Here is a 17,226-nt window from a genome sequence, read left to right on the forward strand (position 1 = left end):
TTGTATAGATAGGATTCTGGAGCATTGTGCCTCAAGAGTGACTCATTCATCATGTCAATGAAATCATGAGCCATTCCTTAAAGCAGCTCTTAGCACACTTCACACAGACACAGTTGGTCCAGTTGTGGTCTGTTAACCACTAGATTCTAAGATGATGGTGATTCTGTTCACCAGTGGTGCTCAGATACCATGGTGACGGGCACCATACAAGCTCCTAAATACTTGCAGATTCACACAGAGGCTGAGGCATAAGTTTAGATGATGGGCAGCATTTTGTCCGTAGAAAAATAATGCAGTTGTGTCCTGCAAAGAGCAGTCAAATTGATGGGGTTAAATACAAACTGGGATGTAGTTTATTAGTGATAAAGCATTTGGAGAGATTGCTTGAAGTAGTTAGGAAAATTCTCTTATGCTACTGTTGTACCTTAAATTATATCTGGAGATCAGTGTTTCCACCGTATGGATCTGGGTTTATTTTAAATTAATTTGCTGTAACTAAGTCTAAATGACAGGTTTGAATGAGTAAGAGAAGCTCAGTGCATTCATGTAACTGACCAGAGCCACATTTTATGTCTCAGAGGTCTGAGTATTTGTATTTGTCTTCTCCTTATAGCCCTGTTTATTTCCTGGTTTGAATGTCAGTACCAGTTATATTCAGGAAAAAACTATCAATCATTGTCTCTAATGCTGGTCAGTTTAGGACCAGCGAGGGGGGGAGAGCAAGATTTAAAACTAAAACTCTTAAGAGTAGATTAAGTGTCAGTGTCTTTCTGTTCAAAGGTATTGTTTACCCAAGATTTTGTTTGTATACATACTGTGACCCTGCCTAGCCAAAGCCTTTCTGGACCATTTGTTACTTGACCAAGGGGTTGGTTTGGTCAACTGTACCGTAACAACCATCATTTTGAACTGAGCATTATTACTGTATAAAGCTGGCGTTTGTAAATATATAAAGTGCTAAGCTAGTTCATTTTTTACATTGTATCGCTGAAAATTGTATTTTTTCACTATGTAATTTGAAAACATTGCATTAAATATTGTGTTCGGCAAGTCAGACTGAGCTGTGATGAACTGACCGAAGAAAAAGATTTGCCACTCAAGGGACTTGCCACATTTCATGAAAAGGATTGTATTTTAACACCACCTTTATTAAGGCTATATGTATGGTTTACAAAGGGTTAGTAAATAATTTATTGATTAATCTATGTACCATCTAATAGGTTGCTTATAGCCATGTATAACAGCTTCTGCTGCTATAACCATCTATAACATATGCTAATGTCTATAACATGGTTATAATACCTGTCAATCACTTAACCCTTTACCACTTATAGTTTGTACCTTAATAGGTGAACAAAACATCCTTCATAAACTTATGGTGCACAGCCCTGTAGAACAGGATTTATAATATTTTAATGGAGCACTGGAAACAGAGCATGAAAAGGAATTTGAAATCAATCTAAGGCCAGAAGGGAGCATCAGATGATCTAATCTCAACCGATCGCCTGTGTATCAGAGGCCACCAACATCTTCTAGCATCCGCACACCCAAAATAGACCAAGGCTAATTACACCCATAAGAAGACTAAACTATTAAGTACCATGGGCAGAGAATAGAAAGGACAGTGGAAGCATTGCAGTAGCAGGGGATTAACTGAGATATACCCAGTTGATCCTGACAAGCAATTCACATGCAACCCTGTAGAAGAAGGTGAAAGACCCCCAAGGTCACTGCCAATCTGACCCAGGGAAAAATTACTTCCCGACCCTACACATTGCGATCAATTAGATCCTGAGCATGCAAGCAAGAACCAGCCAGCCAAGCACCTGAAAGTGAATGCTCACTACCATGTCAGTGCATCAGCCCACCCCATCCAGTGTCCCACTGCTTCAGTGCTTGGAGATAATCCCAGCATGTAGGCATCCAGCTGAAGTCCTGAAGCATAAGATTTTAGGATCAGACATAAACCAGAAGGAACTCCCAAGGCTGCCTCCCACCATCACAAGCCATCTCATCATACAATCCCACTCATAAATTTGTCCAACGCTCTCAAAACTAGTTGTCTGCCCTCATAACTCCTCTGAGAGGGCTATTCCAGAATTTCACTCTTCTGATGGTTAAAAACTTCCTAATTTCCAGCCTGAATTTGTTCATGACCAGTTTATACCCACTTGCTCTTATGCCAACATTGTCTTCTAGCTTAAAAAGTTTTCCAAGGTCTCTGAGGTTTATCTTCCAGATGTATTTACAGAGATCAGTTATGTCCCCTATCAGCCTTCTTTTGCTAAACTAAATAAGCCAAGCTCTTTCCAGTCTCCTCTCATAAGACCGGCTTTCCATTTCCCGATCATGCTAAGTAGCCCTTCTCTGCACTTATTCCAGTTTGAATTCACCTTCTTGGACATGGCTGACGAGAACTGTACACAGTATTCAAAATGAGTCTTACTAGTACCTTATACAATATTAATACTTTCCTATCTCTACTAGAAATGCCTTGCGTGATACGTCAATTTGCCTATTAAATTCCATCCCATTTCTGTTACTCCAGTCTTCAAGATCATCCAGTTCTTCCTGTATAATATTCTGATTCTCCTCCAAATTGACAGTGCCTCCCAACAGTGTATTACCAGCAAATTTAATTAGCATACTCCTACTTTTTGTACTAAGATCACTAATTAAAATACTAAATATTACTGGTCCCAAGACTGATCCTTGAGGAATTTCCCAAGGAATTTCCCTCCAGTCCAACAGTTCATCTTTTCTCCCTTAGCCAGTTCCTTACCCACCTTATAATTCATTTACTAATCCCCATCTTCTCTAACGTAACTAATTTCCCATGTGGTATCACATCAAATGCTTTACTGAAGTTCAACTACATTATTGCATTTCCTACTGCATTTTCCTTATCTGAAAAGTCATTGAACTTGAATCAGGTGGGGGCCCTATTTATCCTAGAGAACCATATTATTATTAAAGACTGGGACATGAAAGACAGAAGTAGAGACCTTCTTTATGTAGGGTGACCATACATCCTGTTTAAGCTCTGCACCAGACGTTACAACTGTTTTGGCAAAAGTGGGCATTTGTCCTGTTTGCTCTTGCCCTGGGGGGGAATGAGGCGAGAGGGGGGGGTCGCAGAGAAAAGTTTGGGCAAGAACAAACAGGACAAATGACCCATTTTGCCAAAAGTTGTGATGGCAGCTCAGGCCAGCGGCCCATGCAGGGATGGCCTGAGCTGCCTGGCGTCACTACTGCTTTCAGATCTGGGCACCTGGTCAGCAGCTGTTGCTCTCCAATCACCCAGCTCTGCAGGCATCACCAACACCGGCATCAGTGCAGAAGTAAGGGTGGCAATACACCATTGTCCCATTTATATGCTCACCCTACCTCTGTGCAACATGTAGCACAAAAGTTCACCCCCTCATTCCTCTCCCACTGGTAGGTAACCTAAAAGTGATGTAGAATGCACACTAGAAAGGCATCTTCCTTTCCCATTTTATATTGCTCTCTCCCCTTAGAAATATCTGCTCTCAACTTACCTGAAGGACCTCCTATACTGTGATATTACACAAACAAAAACCACATTCAAATCTGAGTATTTCCACATGAGGATTGAGACAGAAGGTAGGACAATGGTACAAAGCTTGCACTACCTAAACCTCTGTTTTACCTATTCTGTTGATAAACAGGGCTTCATTTGCATAGTCAAGTCAAACACCTTCATTCATGAAATTACACATTCAAAGAAAGTACATTCATTAACATTATTGAATAAACCAATTGTTATTTCTGCAACTTTTAAATAAGCCTAATCTAATAATCACTGCCTACTTGAGAATAATGGACAATATTGTAATTACGCACTGGTATTCTATCCCATACTATGTTCAAGATTATAATAAATCCAGACTGATACATAGCTCCTTCCAGACATGCCTAATTTAAATTGAAATAAAAATTACAATATTTCAGGAATAGAACAAATGCAATGAGATGGAAAATGCAGCCTTTACTAAATACAGAAGAAAAACGTATGTATTTATTTATTAGTTGTGGGGTCTGTTACATCTGTTTAGATTTAGAAAAGCATGAAGTAGCAGCTCATTCCGATATGCACCAGTGCGCCTTCCAGTACGGCAAAGCTTGAACTCTTTGGCTATTTTGTCTCTTTGCCCATATCGTCATTTTGACTCTCAAAACTAAGTTTAGCTGATTTGGCCTTTAATAGGAATAAAGTATAAGTCATTATCAACACTCCAAATCCAATCTGAACATTATATTTCACTGTTCATCAGTTTGAGTCAGATCTGTTTTAGGCAAAGGCTCCTTAATCACAGATTTCATTCCAGGGAGGCTAGTTCTTCTCCGGGCTGCAGTTTCTATTTTCCGCACCAGATCAACATCCCAACGATGGGTTACAAAACTAACCACAGTCCCAGGCACCTTGCTGCCTACGCGCCCAACCCGCCCCACCCTATGGAGATAGTCTGGCAGGGTGGATGGGAAGTCATAGTTAACTACTAGCTCCACACGGCTGGTATCCAGTCCACGGGAGGCTAAGTCAGTGCAGACGAGGACATCGCTTTGTCCCTTTTGGAAGGTGTTGAAAATGCCTGCTCGCATAGCTGCAGGCATCTGTCCCTGTAGCCTTAGGTGCTTGATTTTGTGATCATCTAGGATGTAGCCGAGCCAATTGACTGTGTTGGCATTGTTGCAGAAGATGAGAACGGCTCCACTAGAGGGGCCCTGGTCCTTGATGAGCTGCAGTAGTTCAGCTACTTTGTCTATGCCTTTGATGCAAATGAATTTCTGCTGGATATGGGGCAGAAGGTAGTGCAAGCTCTGGCTAGTCAGGGTGGTGAAGCAGCCCAGATCTGTGACCTTGCTCAGCAGCTGACCTAGCCCTTCAGGGAAGGTGGCACCAACGATCACTAGCTGGGCTTTGATATCCCACTGGTCGGCCACCTCCTTGGGGCTGTGAGCAATGGGAGCTTGCATGAGCACCTCCTCCACTAGATCCAGGAAAGTGAGGTCCAGCAGGGTGTCAGCCTCATCCAGCACCAGCCAGCACAGGCGGTCCAGCTTCACCATCCGCTTGCGCAGCGCCTTACACAGGGCCCCCGGTGTGGCCACCAGTAGGTCGGCATTAGGATTGGAGTGGAGCTGATTTTTCACACTAGCCATGCCCCGTCCCCCGCCGATCTCCCGCACGCTAAGTCCCAGGGGACTGCCCAGGGAGGAGGCCACGGTGCGGACCTGCTCCGCCAGCTCCCGGGAGGGCAGGACCACCAGACTGCGGGGGGCCGGCGGCCAGGCCGGGCCCAGCGAGGGCCGGGAGAGGAGCTTCTGGAACAGCGGGAGCAGATAGGCCAAGGTCTTGCCGCTGCCCGTCTCGGCGGCGCACAGCGCGTTCCTCCCGCGCAGCAGGGTGGGGATGGCGCGGCGCTGCACGGCCGTGGGCTGGGTGATGGAGAGGGCCTGCAGGGCGGAGACTAGCGCCGGCCCCAGCCCCAGCGCCTGAAAGGAGCCGTTCCCTCCCGCGGCTGGAGGAGGCTGCAGGGCCGGAGCCTGGTCCTGGGAGCGCTCCAGCTGGAAGTAGTCGCCGTAGGCACGCCGGTGTTTCCAGCCTGCCGAGACCAGGCAGGGCCGCTCCCAGCGCCCCAAAGTCACGCAGCGAGGCTGGCTCAGCTGCGGCCGCCGGCTCCGCAGCAGCAACTTCCCCGGCCGGGTCAGAACCACCGGCGCCTCCCGGCCTCGCCTGGTCGACTGCCGGGCCAACCGCAGCTGCAAGGCCCGGGGGATCCGCACCACGCTCTCCGAGGGTTGCCCGCCGCCCGCCAGCCCCTGCACCGAGCGCAGCAGGATGAGCCGCACGGCGGGAGTCCTGGCGCCGCTGCGCACCACCTCCCCGAGAACCGCCATCACCGCTCCGAGCCTGCTCAGCGCCATCCCGGGCGGGCGGCTGCAGCCAGCTCAGGGTGCCGCGGCACTGGTAGCGCGCGCCTCGCTCCCCAACCCACCACCAGCGCCGCAGCGGGCGAGACGCACCCACGTGGGAAAAGACAGAGACGCCTTCTGATGACGTGTATGATACATGTGACGTAACTCACACAGTCCGCGCACACGGGTTGTACTGCAGGGTAGGTGCTGCTGGGCTGGCTGCTGACCGAGGCAGGTGAGTGGTGCCGTGCTGAGTCCTGGCTGGGGGCGGTGTTAGCCTGACGGCTCCAGTGTGTAACGCCTTGGGTGCACCATGCCTTTGGCGGGCTGGTTCGCCGGGGGGGCCTTGCGCTGCCCCGCTCCGCTCCGCTCCCTGGGCCCCGCTCCCTTCTCCTCATCTCACGGCCGGCCCCAGGGACCCCCTTCTCTTTCAAGGCCCTCCCCAGCGCTCCCTCTCCCCTCACGGCTGGCGCCGTGACCCACAGGGCTCCCCCTCCCCGGACACCTCATCGTCAGAACTGCCTTAGTTCCCTGCCCCCTTTTCCTCCTTTCCTTCTCCAGCCCCCTCTCCCCCACGGCTGGCTGTATGTTGCCACAGTGCCCCCTCCCTCCTTTTCATGGCTGCCTCAGTGTCCCATCCCTCTTGGCTTTTACCATCCCTGCAAATCCTCATGGCTGCTATAGTGTCAGTTTTCCCTTCCCCTGGCCTGCTGGGCTGTTACCCCCATCTCTCTCCGTGGTTGCTTCAGTGGCTCCTATATCTCCCCATCCTTATAGTTGATCCATTGTCTGCTTTCTCTTCCCCCTTCTCCATCTCCTTAGGCCAGGGATGCTCTAGAACTGTCTGGATGCAGGCCCTTGAGCACTGCCCTGAGAGCAACCCCTTGGCAGGAATCCTTACTGGGTGGGAACCCGTGAGTGCTGAGTACACTTAGCTGCCTCCTAGGCACCATGGTGATAGTTTGCAGAGAAAGAGAATGCAGTTGTGCCTAGCCTGTGCCAGGCACTTTCCAATCACTCCCTGCCTCGTGCATTGAGACAAAACTTTGTCTCTTCCACATCCCACCCCAAGGCCTTGCTGTATTAGCTTCTAATTAGGAGATTTAGTAGTCACCTCTAGCTAGTGCATATCTGCCCAATTTTTAAACCATAGGGTTGTGTTCTTCGGATGTATGTGTAGATGGTAAGTATTAACAGTGCTAATGGATGTTGGCCGTATTGACAGAACTCTGTGCAAAACTCTTATTGACTTATCTGGGAGCAAAAGCAGGTTCCTTGTTTGTAATTAACATTTTTTGGAAGTAAGAATGTGATCTGGTCAATAGGGGCCTCATGCCCAGCCTACTGAAGTCAGTGGAAAGACTCATTGACTTAGTGGGCTTTCAATCAGAGTCCTGAGAGAATACAAAAGCATGCTACAAAATATCTGAAGGCAAATAATTTTTTTAAAGGTCCTGCAACAACATTTCCCAGTTTTTATTCTAGGACACAGTCTCCTGGCATGCCTGCAACTTTAAAAGTTAGAACATGTGCAGATTTTATAACTATACATTACAAGTTGTTCCTAATTAGTCAGGTCACCTAGATGGTTTAAACAATATACAAAAGGACCACCTGAGTCCCCAAGTATGCTGTTTTCCTAATTAATCTAAACTCTAGCTGCCTACTTTAGGTCAATCTTAAATCTACGCTGACCTAGTAGGTAAAGAAGAAAAGCTATCCCCCAGAACTGTAACTATGAATCATCATCTTGCATTTATAGCTTTTGTGAGGAATTCCTCGAGAATGTAGATTCTGGATGCACTGCTTCTTTAGGCTGTTCACTCAGGTTCTACTAATGTCACCTTTGATCTCTTGCTGACTTAAAATAAACCTATCAGTTGTGTGAAAATTTTACTTTGCATCCATAAACCAGAGAACTGAAACCCTAATAATCAGAGGCCAATATGAAAGAAGAGGAGAGTCTCTCAACAATGAGATCCAACGATGAAGCCCAACTGCAGGAAAATGTGGGGGAGAAGGCTGGGATTGATACAAGTATGTTATCTTTGAGGTCTTTTCACTGGTGGCTATGTCTTTACTGCCAGTCTTTGGCTAGTTAAGGCTATGTCTACATGAACAGTGCTTTACAGATACAGGAATATCTGTATATCATCAAAGCTAGTGGAGACACAGCTTATACCAGCAATGCTGTACTTTGTACTGGTATTGTAAAACCACCTTCCCATAAGCCAAACAAGTGCAGTTTTGCTGGTATAACTTTGAAGTAGACGCTTCTGCTGGCACAGCTATGTCAGTCAGTCAGATCACCTCTCTCCACATCCTTTACTGACATAGCTATACTGGCAGAAGTTTATAGTATAGATGTGGCCAAAGTTGAAGATCTCTCCCTTGCAACAGCTAGAGGAGACAAAGAAGTGTCTCTTGCTTCCCTCTGAGCCTTCTAACTGTTTTGGTGCTTCTCTATTATTACAGTTCTCCAAGGTGGGATTTTGCTATTCTCTTCTTAGCCTAGCCTGGTAAGTTGGAGGTTACCCTACCAAAAGATTCTCCAGTCTCTGCTTTTTAGGTTCTTCATTGAATACCTCATAGACTATAAGGTCGGAAGGGACTATTATGATCATCTAGTCTGACCTCCTGCACAACGCGGGCCACAGAACTTCACCCACCCACTCACTCCTGTAATAGACCCCTCACCTAAGTGAGTTATTGAAGTCCTCAAATAATGATTTAAAGACTTCAAGGTACAGAGAATCCACCAGCAAGTGACCCATGCCCCATGCTGCAGAGGAAGGTGAAAACCCCCCAGGGCCTATGCCAATCTGCTCTGGGGGAAAACTCCTTCCCAATCCCAAATATGGCGATCAGTTATATCCTGAGCATGTGGGCAAGATTCACTAGCCAGACATTCAGAAAGAATTCTCTGTAATAACTCAGAACCCACCCCATCTAACATCCCATCACAGGCCATTGGGCATATTTACCGCTAGTAGTCAAAGATCAGTCATTTGCCAAATTAGGCTGTCCCATCATACCATCCCCTCCATAAACCTATCAAGCTCAGTCTTTATACCTCTGATTGTTTGCTATGTCTGGTAGCTTGTGGCTTTCCCAAGCTGCAGTTAAGTCACATTGGCCTGTTAGTTTCACTGTTGCCCATAGGGGGGTGAAAACTAACAAGACTCTGGCAAAATTCTGAGTAGCAGCACAGGCATTGGAGCTGTCTGCATGCGGGCTTAAGAAGACAGTGATGCAGCAGCTCTCACTCTTTGCAAACATAGGTGCCAGAAACTTTTTTCTTATTAAAACTTATTTCCATAGAACCTGTTAGCAGTCTTCCAGGAAAGACCCTGTAATTACCAAATGTGAATGTATTTTTCAAGCCATGTTAGCATTTTTTTTAATGCAGTCATACAGCTCGTGTCATAATGAGGATATTGCAACCATGCAGTCCTAGGTGGAATGTGCAGAACTTCTTCCTGACTTTCTCGTTTATTTCTTTCTTTTTCCAATGTCATGCCACCTGTTACTCCTGGATTAACTGAAGTGGTTTCTAGTATGAGAAGCTGTCTCAGTGCTTAGCATGCTCCTGTCCACAGTAGTCCCAGTGACATGCAGTTTCTAAATGGAAAAATTAACTTAGAGTCTGGCAAGATGGTTGTGTTATCTTAGGTTTTCCAAACTGTTTGGAAAAACTACTGCAATCACTGTACTCAGCTAGTAACCCGTTGAAACTTATAGCTTGCAATCATGCCGTACTTCATGATGAATATGACATTAACCTATTAATCAAGTAGGTTCTGCATAATGCATGTATGATTGTGATGCTTCCCAGGAATACCCAGGGTTGTGAGGAACCTCACTTCCACCTGCTCTTTGTGTGAGGAAGTTTGAGCTGTGCCTGCTGTAGGTCATCTCCCTGACTCTGCCCGCCTCTGGCAACACAAGTATTACCTTCCAGGTCTCCTCTGGCCTTGTGCTGTCTGCCCAGGTTAGCAGTAGGCACGCACCAGCCCCCAAGTCCTCCAAGCATCCCTCTGGAGTGCCCAGCTCCAATTCACTGACCTCTCAGCCCTGGTCTACACTAAACACTTACGTTGGTAGAACTGCGCTGCTCAGGGGTATGGAAAATCCACATCCATGAGTGACAAAGTTGTACCAACCTAACTCCTCACGTAGACAGCACTATCCAACAGGAGAGTTTCCCCTGTTGCATAACTACTGCCTTTTGGGGAGGTGGAGTTCGTATGCCAACGGGGCATAGGAAGCATCTTCACTAAGCACTACGGCGGTGCTGTAAGTATAGACAAGCCCTCCGATTCTCTACTCCCAAAGGAATAGTACACACCACCTCATTAGATTTAAGTCAGGATCACCACTCTGCTTAGCACACAGCACTTAGATATATTTATGGTGAAAACAATTAGTTTATTATCAAAGAACAGAGATTCGAATGATAGTAAGAAAGAATATTGGAAACAACTGGTTATATATAAAACAAAATCATAACATACTTTCTAGAGCCTAAACTTAACTCACAAGACATTTCCCTGTCTCCTACGGGATATGTTATCCCAAGTCCTTTTCCCTATCATTTTCAGCCAGGATGGCTGAGATCCCCATTGCATAAAATCAAACCTGCTGGCAGCTTATCTTCACAGATTAAAGGATGCCAGAGTGTATCTGTGCACCACTAGTTATACCAGACTACACCTTTAATCTTCACCTGAAAACAGGGTTGCCCACTGCTGTTTATCTTTTCCTGTTAATTTCCTTCTGAAGTCTCTGCAAGCTCTTCATTAGTGTTTGACTCAGTATGCTATTCTATTGTGAGAGACACAATTCACAGTAGTCCCTCAGGGAGATAAGTGTCTCCCACTTCTTCTCTGGAGAAGTTTGTCTCAAGGCACTCTATCTTTGACTGACCTGCTTATAACTGCAAGGCTTAAGAGAACATAATTGTCAACATATATACATAACTCCTCTCACATTTTCCATACTTGCATCTCACATTGATTATGACCGCAAGTATGGGACAGGCTTTCCTTGGATACCTTATATGACATTCTTTTGGTGAACCCAGGGGATCCCTCTATCCCTTGTCCTCTGTAAGATCGTGTCAAGAAAGCCTTGGGTCACAGTGTCTTTCAGTAATAGTTCTAGAGAGTTTTTACAGAAGTGTGATAAGTAGAAGAATATAAGGAACACTGTGAGATGTTACACAAAGAATGTAAGGTTCCTGGGCTGCTTATAAAAACATAGGACGTTCTAGAAGCGAAGAATGAGGCTGCCTTTGAAGACAACTCGTTTTCATTGTGCTAATAAGGAAACTGCATTTTTAGTGGGCCCTCATGAAGGACACTTTGCTTGGTTTAATTATCCTTTTTCCACATCATTGTTAATTTTCCTTTCTACTGAATCTGTCCCAATACAGCTGGTGGTGTTGGCATTTACGTTTGGAAATTATAAGAGGTAATTTACCATTCAAGGGAATGGAAGCAAGAACCAATTCATTTTTATTTTCTTTCTAAAGTTATTTTCTTTTCTAAAGTTTATTTTCTTTCTTAAGTAGTGGTTGAGGTTATACCAAAGATAGTGTTTACATTTTAAAAAGACATGTTTTTAGTAACACTTTTTCCATTAAAATCAGTTTGGGGCATATTTATGTTTGGGATGTACTTTATGTTGTTTTTTTTATCTGACAGGTGTACAGAGGACAGACAGGATAGATGGTTGTTGAAATTTTTATAAACTTGAATAATTAAACTGTTGTATGAATTGCAAAGTTCCTCAAACTCTCATTATCTGAGTGCATATTTTAGGGTTAATTAATTTATCTCCAAATAACATAGAGTAGGTAGCATGTATAATTTATGAACTGTTTCTTAAGAGCAGATTGGAGTCAATAAAGAGATATCTGTTTATTGGAACAGGGCTTAATAAAACTGAGGGTATGTCTATACCGATGGCGGCAAAGTCGCCCCTGTCAGATCAACTTATCTGGATCAATTGAGCAGTCAGTGAAGACCTGCTCAATCGATCCAGAAGTCGTCACTGGTAAATCATCCCCTCAAGTGGTGCAGTGCAGTGAAGATGCTGTGCAGAAGGGAAGCACAGCAGTCGACGGGAGTTACGCAAACTACTCTGTGTAGCTTGTGTAACTCCCGTCAACTGCTGCTGAATTGCCAGGTAAGTGTAGACCAGGGCGAAGGAAAAATGTGTATATAAATATTTAATAAAAATTTATTCTGTAATTGCAGTTTAAAACTAGGTTTATAATTTTTCATTGGACATTATGTAATCAATTCCAGCATTTGAAGGGCAAAAAAGTCTAGCTGAGTGTCAGGAGGTACAGCCAACAACATGGTGCTGTGAGAAGCCTTAGATTTAAAGAAATCCTAACTAGTCCTTTATTTTTTCTTTTACTGAACACATTTGGTGTCTCCAGATTCGCCTGAAAATTTTAATGGTGTATTTGCTTCTTTAATGGTCAATTGTTGAAGAGTTAACAAAATAGTGTAGATAAAGGAAAACCTGAGTATATAACAAAAAAAATCTTGAAGTCGTGTACTGGGTAAAAGTTTATTCTCTGAAGCATTTCAGAAACTGAACAAATATTTAGAACTCACTTTACAAAAATTATTTTTTAAAAAGCCTTTTGATAGTTCTACAAGAAACTAGGAGACTTAATAACCACAAGATGAGAGAGAGTTCTGTTGTTTAAAAATCGTCTAGGAACAAGAAACAAAGTTAGAAATAAATGACCTGTTCTTAGAGTGATTGTAGAGTGATTGGAGTTTCTAGTTCTCCTAAGTTTTGCAATCTGTATATTCTGTTATAAAAGTAGTAGTATTTACTTGTAAAAACATGTATTCCAGTTCATATTATTTTAAAAATATAATATAATATATAATAATAAAACTTCTCATTGGTAAATATACTTGATAAGAATCTATTCCTGTATTCTTAAAAATATTCCAACATGAATGTCATTTGAGCCCTTGAGAACCATGCCTGGAAAATAGTAGCTCCAATTAAGGTTATTCAACTAGAGTAGAAATTTATGTAACATACACATCTTTTTGTTCACTGTCCATCCCAAATTGAACTGTGTGCCCCAGGATGAGTCATTTGCACTGAAAAGTCCCCATTTTTTCCAAAAGCATATTTCTTTGTCCATTTGATTTATCAAAAGTATCTTATTGCATGTCAGGGGGCATCTACAAAATTTAATACACACACAGCACTTTTTTGTCTTTCAATACACATAAAAATGTACATTTCACAAAATTCACACCCTTCTGTGTACTCCACACCCAGATTCCACTGCATCAGCCCTTTTTCTCAAGCAAGCATGCAAAAAGTGAGCGTTACAACAGCACCCTGAAGCTAACAGGCAACCTTTTGTCTGACCAGCAGAGGAAGCAAATTCTGGAGTCTAAGTCCTTAAACTATGACTATTCAGATGCTTAAACCTAAGGACTGCTAGCTTAAGTATACAGCTGACTTCAGCTGTTGTAATAGTTCATTGTAAAAAAGAGCACCTAGACAGACAGGGTACAAGCAGGATAAGGCTTCAGAGCTCAAACTCAGCACCTTCTATTGCACCCAGCAATATGTGGGAAGTCAGTGCAATTGTTAAAGAATTGGTGTGATGTTATCTCCATAGCTGATGTTGTCTAATGGATGCTTTCTATATCAACTGAAAATGACCCTGAAGTACAGTCCCAGCTAGAGAGTGTTGTAGTTATTCAGTCTAGAAGTCACAAAGGTTATCCAAATAAATTCCATACCACTTCTTTTAGTCAGATAAACTGAGTTCTACTGTGTATGTTACACACTAACTAAACACACTAACATTATTAAGGTTGCAAACTGAAGCATTCAGAAGTAAGGAAATACTAGAATTAAGGTTGTCTGTGTAACTTTAATTTACACTCCCCCCCCCCCCGCCGCATATGAATTATGGTAGTCTTTAATTACACGTTCACATACTATTTTTTCCCCATAGGATTCCTGCGTCAGTTAATGCACATAATAGATGGTACTCACTTAGCATCTCTTCACTATTTTATTTTCTCATTGTTTAGTGTCACCCATGCCTTATTTACTACACATTATTGCAATCCTTCTCTGAAGATAGAATTATTCATTCCCTCATGGGTTTTTCTATGGTACTGATCACTATAATGTTTGTGAGGCACTCAGATACTAATGAATTTATTTTCACAGCAGATCTGTGAGATGAGATGAGGGGGTATTATGTCCCCATGTTACAAATGCAGGGACTGAGCTTAAGGTTAGAAGCATCCATTAAGTTTAGGCATCAAATATGAGATGCCTAGAACGGATTTTTTCAGAGCATCTAATATTATATAGCACTTTGTGTTTACAGTTACAGCTTCAGTTGTAAGTAATCATGACTTTACAAATCAGACACCAAGGTCTCAAGTCAAGTACCCAGACATAGGGGTGCACAGCACATTTCATTAGGGTGGGCACATTTTCATTAGGGTGTGCACCCAGTGATTTTCATTGCAAACTCAATTCCACTGGTGGGCCACATTTGAATTACCTGCCAGCGGAATTCTCGCCACGCCCTAGTCTCTGCCACGAAATATCAGGAGGAACGATATTTCGGTGGCAGATCGTGGCAAAATCTCGCTGCTCCTTCCTCCTCCTGGTTTGCCATCCGCCGAAAAATCGTGCACTCTCCGCTTTTTCGGCAGCAGATGGCACCACGGGATGCATCATAAACGGCCGTGTGTTTCACACTCCTGCATTAGGGTGTGCCTGGGCACACCCCGTGTGCACGCCTATGTACCCAGAAAATGAGGAACACACAATTAGTGACCACCTCTGAAAAGTTAAATTTAAATGAGTTGAATAGCATCACATAGGAACTCTGTTGCAGAGAGAATCCAGTTTGCTAGGGCAGCATTCAACTGACTTAACCATGAGACCATCCTCTTTCTTTCTGCAAGCCTCTACTCAGTTTGCTATACACCTTCCAACTTTGGCAACAAATTAAGCAGGGGTCCTACAGACAACAGTCTCCTTCATTACACACCCTAGATTCATCCCGAGAGCAGGTTAGTCATGTGCACTGAATGAGTCAGGAGTCCTGTGGAAAAAGTGGTATGTAATTAAAGTTTGTATCATAATGCATATGATAAAAGGAGTCAAAGTAAGATTGCCCAGACAACCTTCATTCTGGCAATTCCTAAATCTTTAGAGCTTGACTTCACAACCATAATAATGTTTTCATCTAGTATTTTTTTGGATTTTTTTGTAATTCCTTAGGTTATAAAAAGTTAAACTGCAAAAAACACAAATTTCATCATGTGACATCATCTTGACCCCCTTCCTGGGTCATCAATAGAACTTTTAGACCCACCACACACCTCTTGCTTGAGCAAATGGAGTAACTGATGATAAATTGTAATCCTTTATGTGTACTAGCAGTAGAGAGGAATGAGACACTTTGTCAGAGGGTTTCCAGGTATTTGGTTCCAACACAGGAATGGATAGATTTAGGCAGGAATCTTGGGCCCCGTTGCAGGCTCTGGAAGGGAGTGTGCTCCAGTGGGCACAGACCCTTCTGCTCGTGCCTCTCAAGCTTCACCCCTTCTGCCTTGTTCCCTCCACTCTGTTTCTGTACTATTCGCTTCATATAGTCACTTGCATTCTCCACCTTTCAGGCTTCTCATCCCAGTCTCTTTGCCCAGACATTCCAAAGCCTTCCTCCACCTTGTCCCCTGTCTTCTTACCCAGCCAATCCCAGTTCCTTCCTCCCCCAGCTCCTTGTCTAGTCTGTTTCTCCCATCCGCCTCCTGGTGTCCAGTTGACCCCTCTTTGCCACCATGCCTCATCAACAATGACTCAGTCTCTCTCTTCAGGCTTCTTGTCCAATCTCAGTATCCCCCACCCTTTCCCAGGGTCTTTGTCCAAGTCACAGCCCTCCCTCCCCTTGTTGCTAGCTCCTTTTACTGATCTCTTTCCCCAGACAGTGTTAGTTATCCCCATGGCACCCTTGCTCCTCATCAGGTCTCTTTCGCCTCTCCCTACATGCTTCCTTCTCCACCACCCCACTGGTTCCCAGTTGCACTGTCCTTGCCCGTTGCCAAGGCTGTCCCAGTCTTTCCCAAGCTTCTCATCTGATCTCCGTGTTCTGCACCCACTGGCTCCTGGCCCTCCTCCTGGTTTCCTTCCCTGGCTCCCAGTTTCTTTTCTTTTGTCTCTCCCACCTCTCCCCAATCTGGCTCTTGCCCCTCTGCATTCAAATCAGGCAGCTACCTTCACAGGTTGGAGGGAAAGTATTGACAGTCCAGGAGAGACAGGCTCCCTGCTTTCACTTTTGGTGCCTGACCCCGTTATGGTTCACAGCAGCCCAGGCTGTACTGCAGAGAAAAGTCCTGCTCTGACCTGGAGCATGCCCAGTGTGGTCAGATGGACTCTTCAAGGAATCTAGTTGTGACGCTCTAGGAAGGCTCTACTGAGAATCTACAAATTGCAATTTTTCAAGGCCAAAGTTGGGTGGATTTTCATGGAGGTGGTAAAAGGCAAGTACCTGACCTGACACAGAGGTTTCTCCCTGCCAAAATTACAAGTTCAATGCTCCAAAATATGGGGGCACTAAAACTTCTCAAAGAAAAGTTGTGAACATTTTTTACATGGTCAAAACACATTATCAGAAACAGCTGAACCGTTCAGGCTGAAATTAAAAAAAAAAAAAAAAGTAGCCCAAAAATGCAGCCTTGGGTTGCTGTGAGCCATATCAGGGCCAGGCACCAAAGCGAAAGCAGGGAACATGTCTCTCCTGTGCTCTCAGTGCTTTCCCTCCTGCATGAAGCTGTCTGATTTGAATGCAGCGGGGACAAAATCCAGAGACGGGAGAGGTGTGGGAAACAAAAGATGTAGATGCTTAGCATGAAACATTTCAGTTTGAGTTGTTAAAATTTGGAAAATTATTAGCAACCACCTATAACAATCATAATTATAATTCTAGAATCGTAAGAATGGCAGGTTGTCAGATAAGTTAATAAATTACTATATTACACTATTTGCAGCATTTGTATACTATGTTTTTATTTATGGGACAGGAGTACATGCAATTGCTTGAACATGGCAAACTGTACAAATGTGTGTTATAAGTACACATTAATACTTGTAAGGCTGGGTGTGAAGGCTTACGTGTATTTCTGTTATGATTGGCTGAAAGAGTCCACTTTGCTCTTTGCAGTCAAATGCAAGGATTCCTGAAGACACTTATTTGAGAAAGTGAGA

General features: G+C 44.1%; 2 protein-coding genes across 4 annotated transcripts in view; one reads left to right on the forward strand and one right to left on the reverse strand.

Annotated features, from left to right (window-relative positions):
• Window positions 1-4,019: 4,019 nt before the first annotated feature.
• On the reverse strand, window positions 4,020-6,020 carry DDX28 (DEAD-box helicase 28). The gene has a single exon (XM_067549849.1). It carries the CDS (start codon window positions 5,947-5,949, stop codon window positions 4,282-4,284), a length of 1,668 nt encoding a protein of 555 aa, XP_067405950.1. The 5' UTR covers window positions 5,950-6,020; the 3' UTR covers window positions 4,020-4,281.
• A 103-nt stretch (window positions 6,021-6,123) lies between these two features.
• Window positions 6,124-17,226, forward strand: part of DUS2 (dihydrouridine synthase 2) — a 59,776-nt gene continuing 48,673 nt past the window's right edge. For all 3 annotated transcript variants that reach the window (XM_067549856.1, XM_067549870.1, XM_067549874.1), the window contains exon 1: window positions 6,124-6,175. The gene's annotated coding sequence lies outside the window, so the exon portion shown is untranslated. The remainder of the gene's footprint in view (window positions 6,176-17,226) is intronic.

The sequence above is a fragment of the Emydura macquarii genome, unplaced genomic scaffold (genome assembly GCF_026122565.2).
Source record: "Emydura macquarii macquarii isolate MOO-44397 ecotype Brisbane River unplaced genomic scaffold, CSIRO-AGI_Emac_v2 contig_295, whole genome shotgun sequence".
NCBI classification, from domain to species: Eukaryota; Metazoa; Chordata; order Testudines; family Chelidae; genus Emydura; species Emydura macquarii.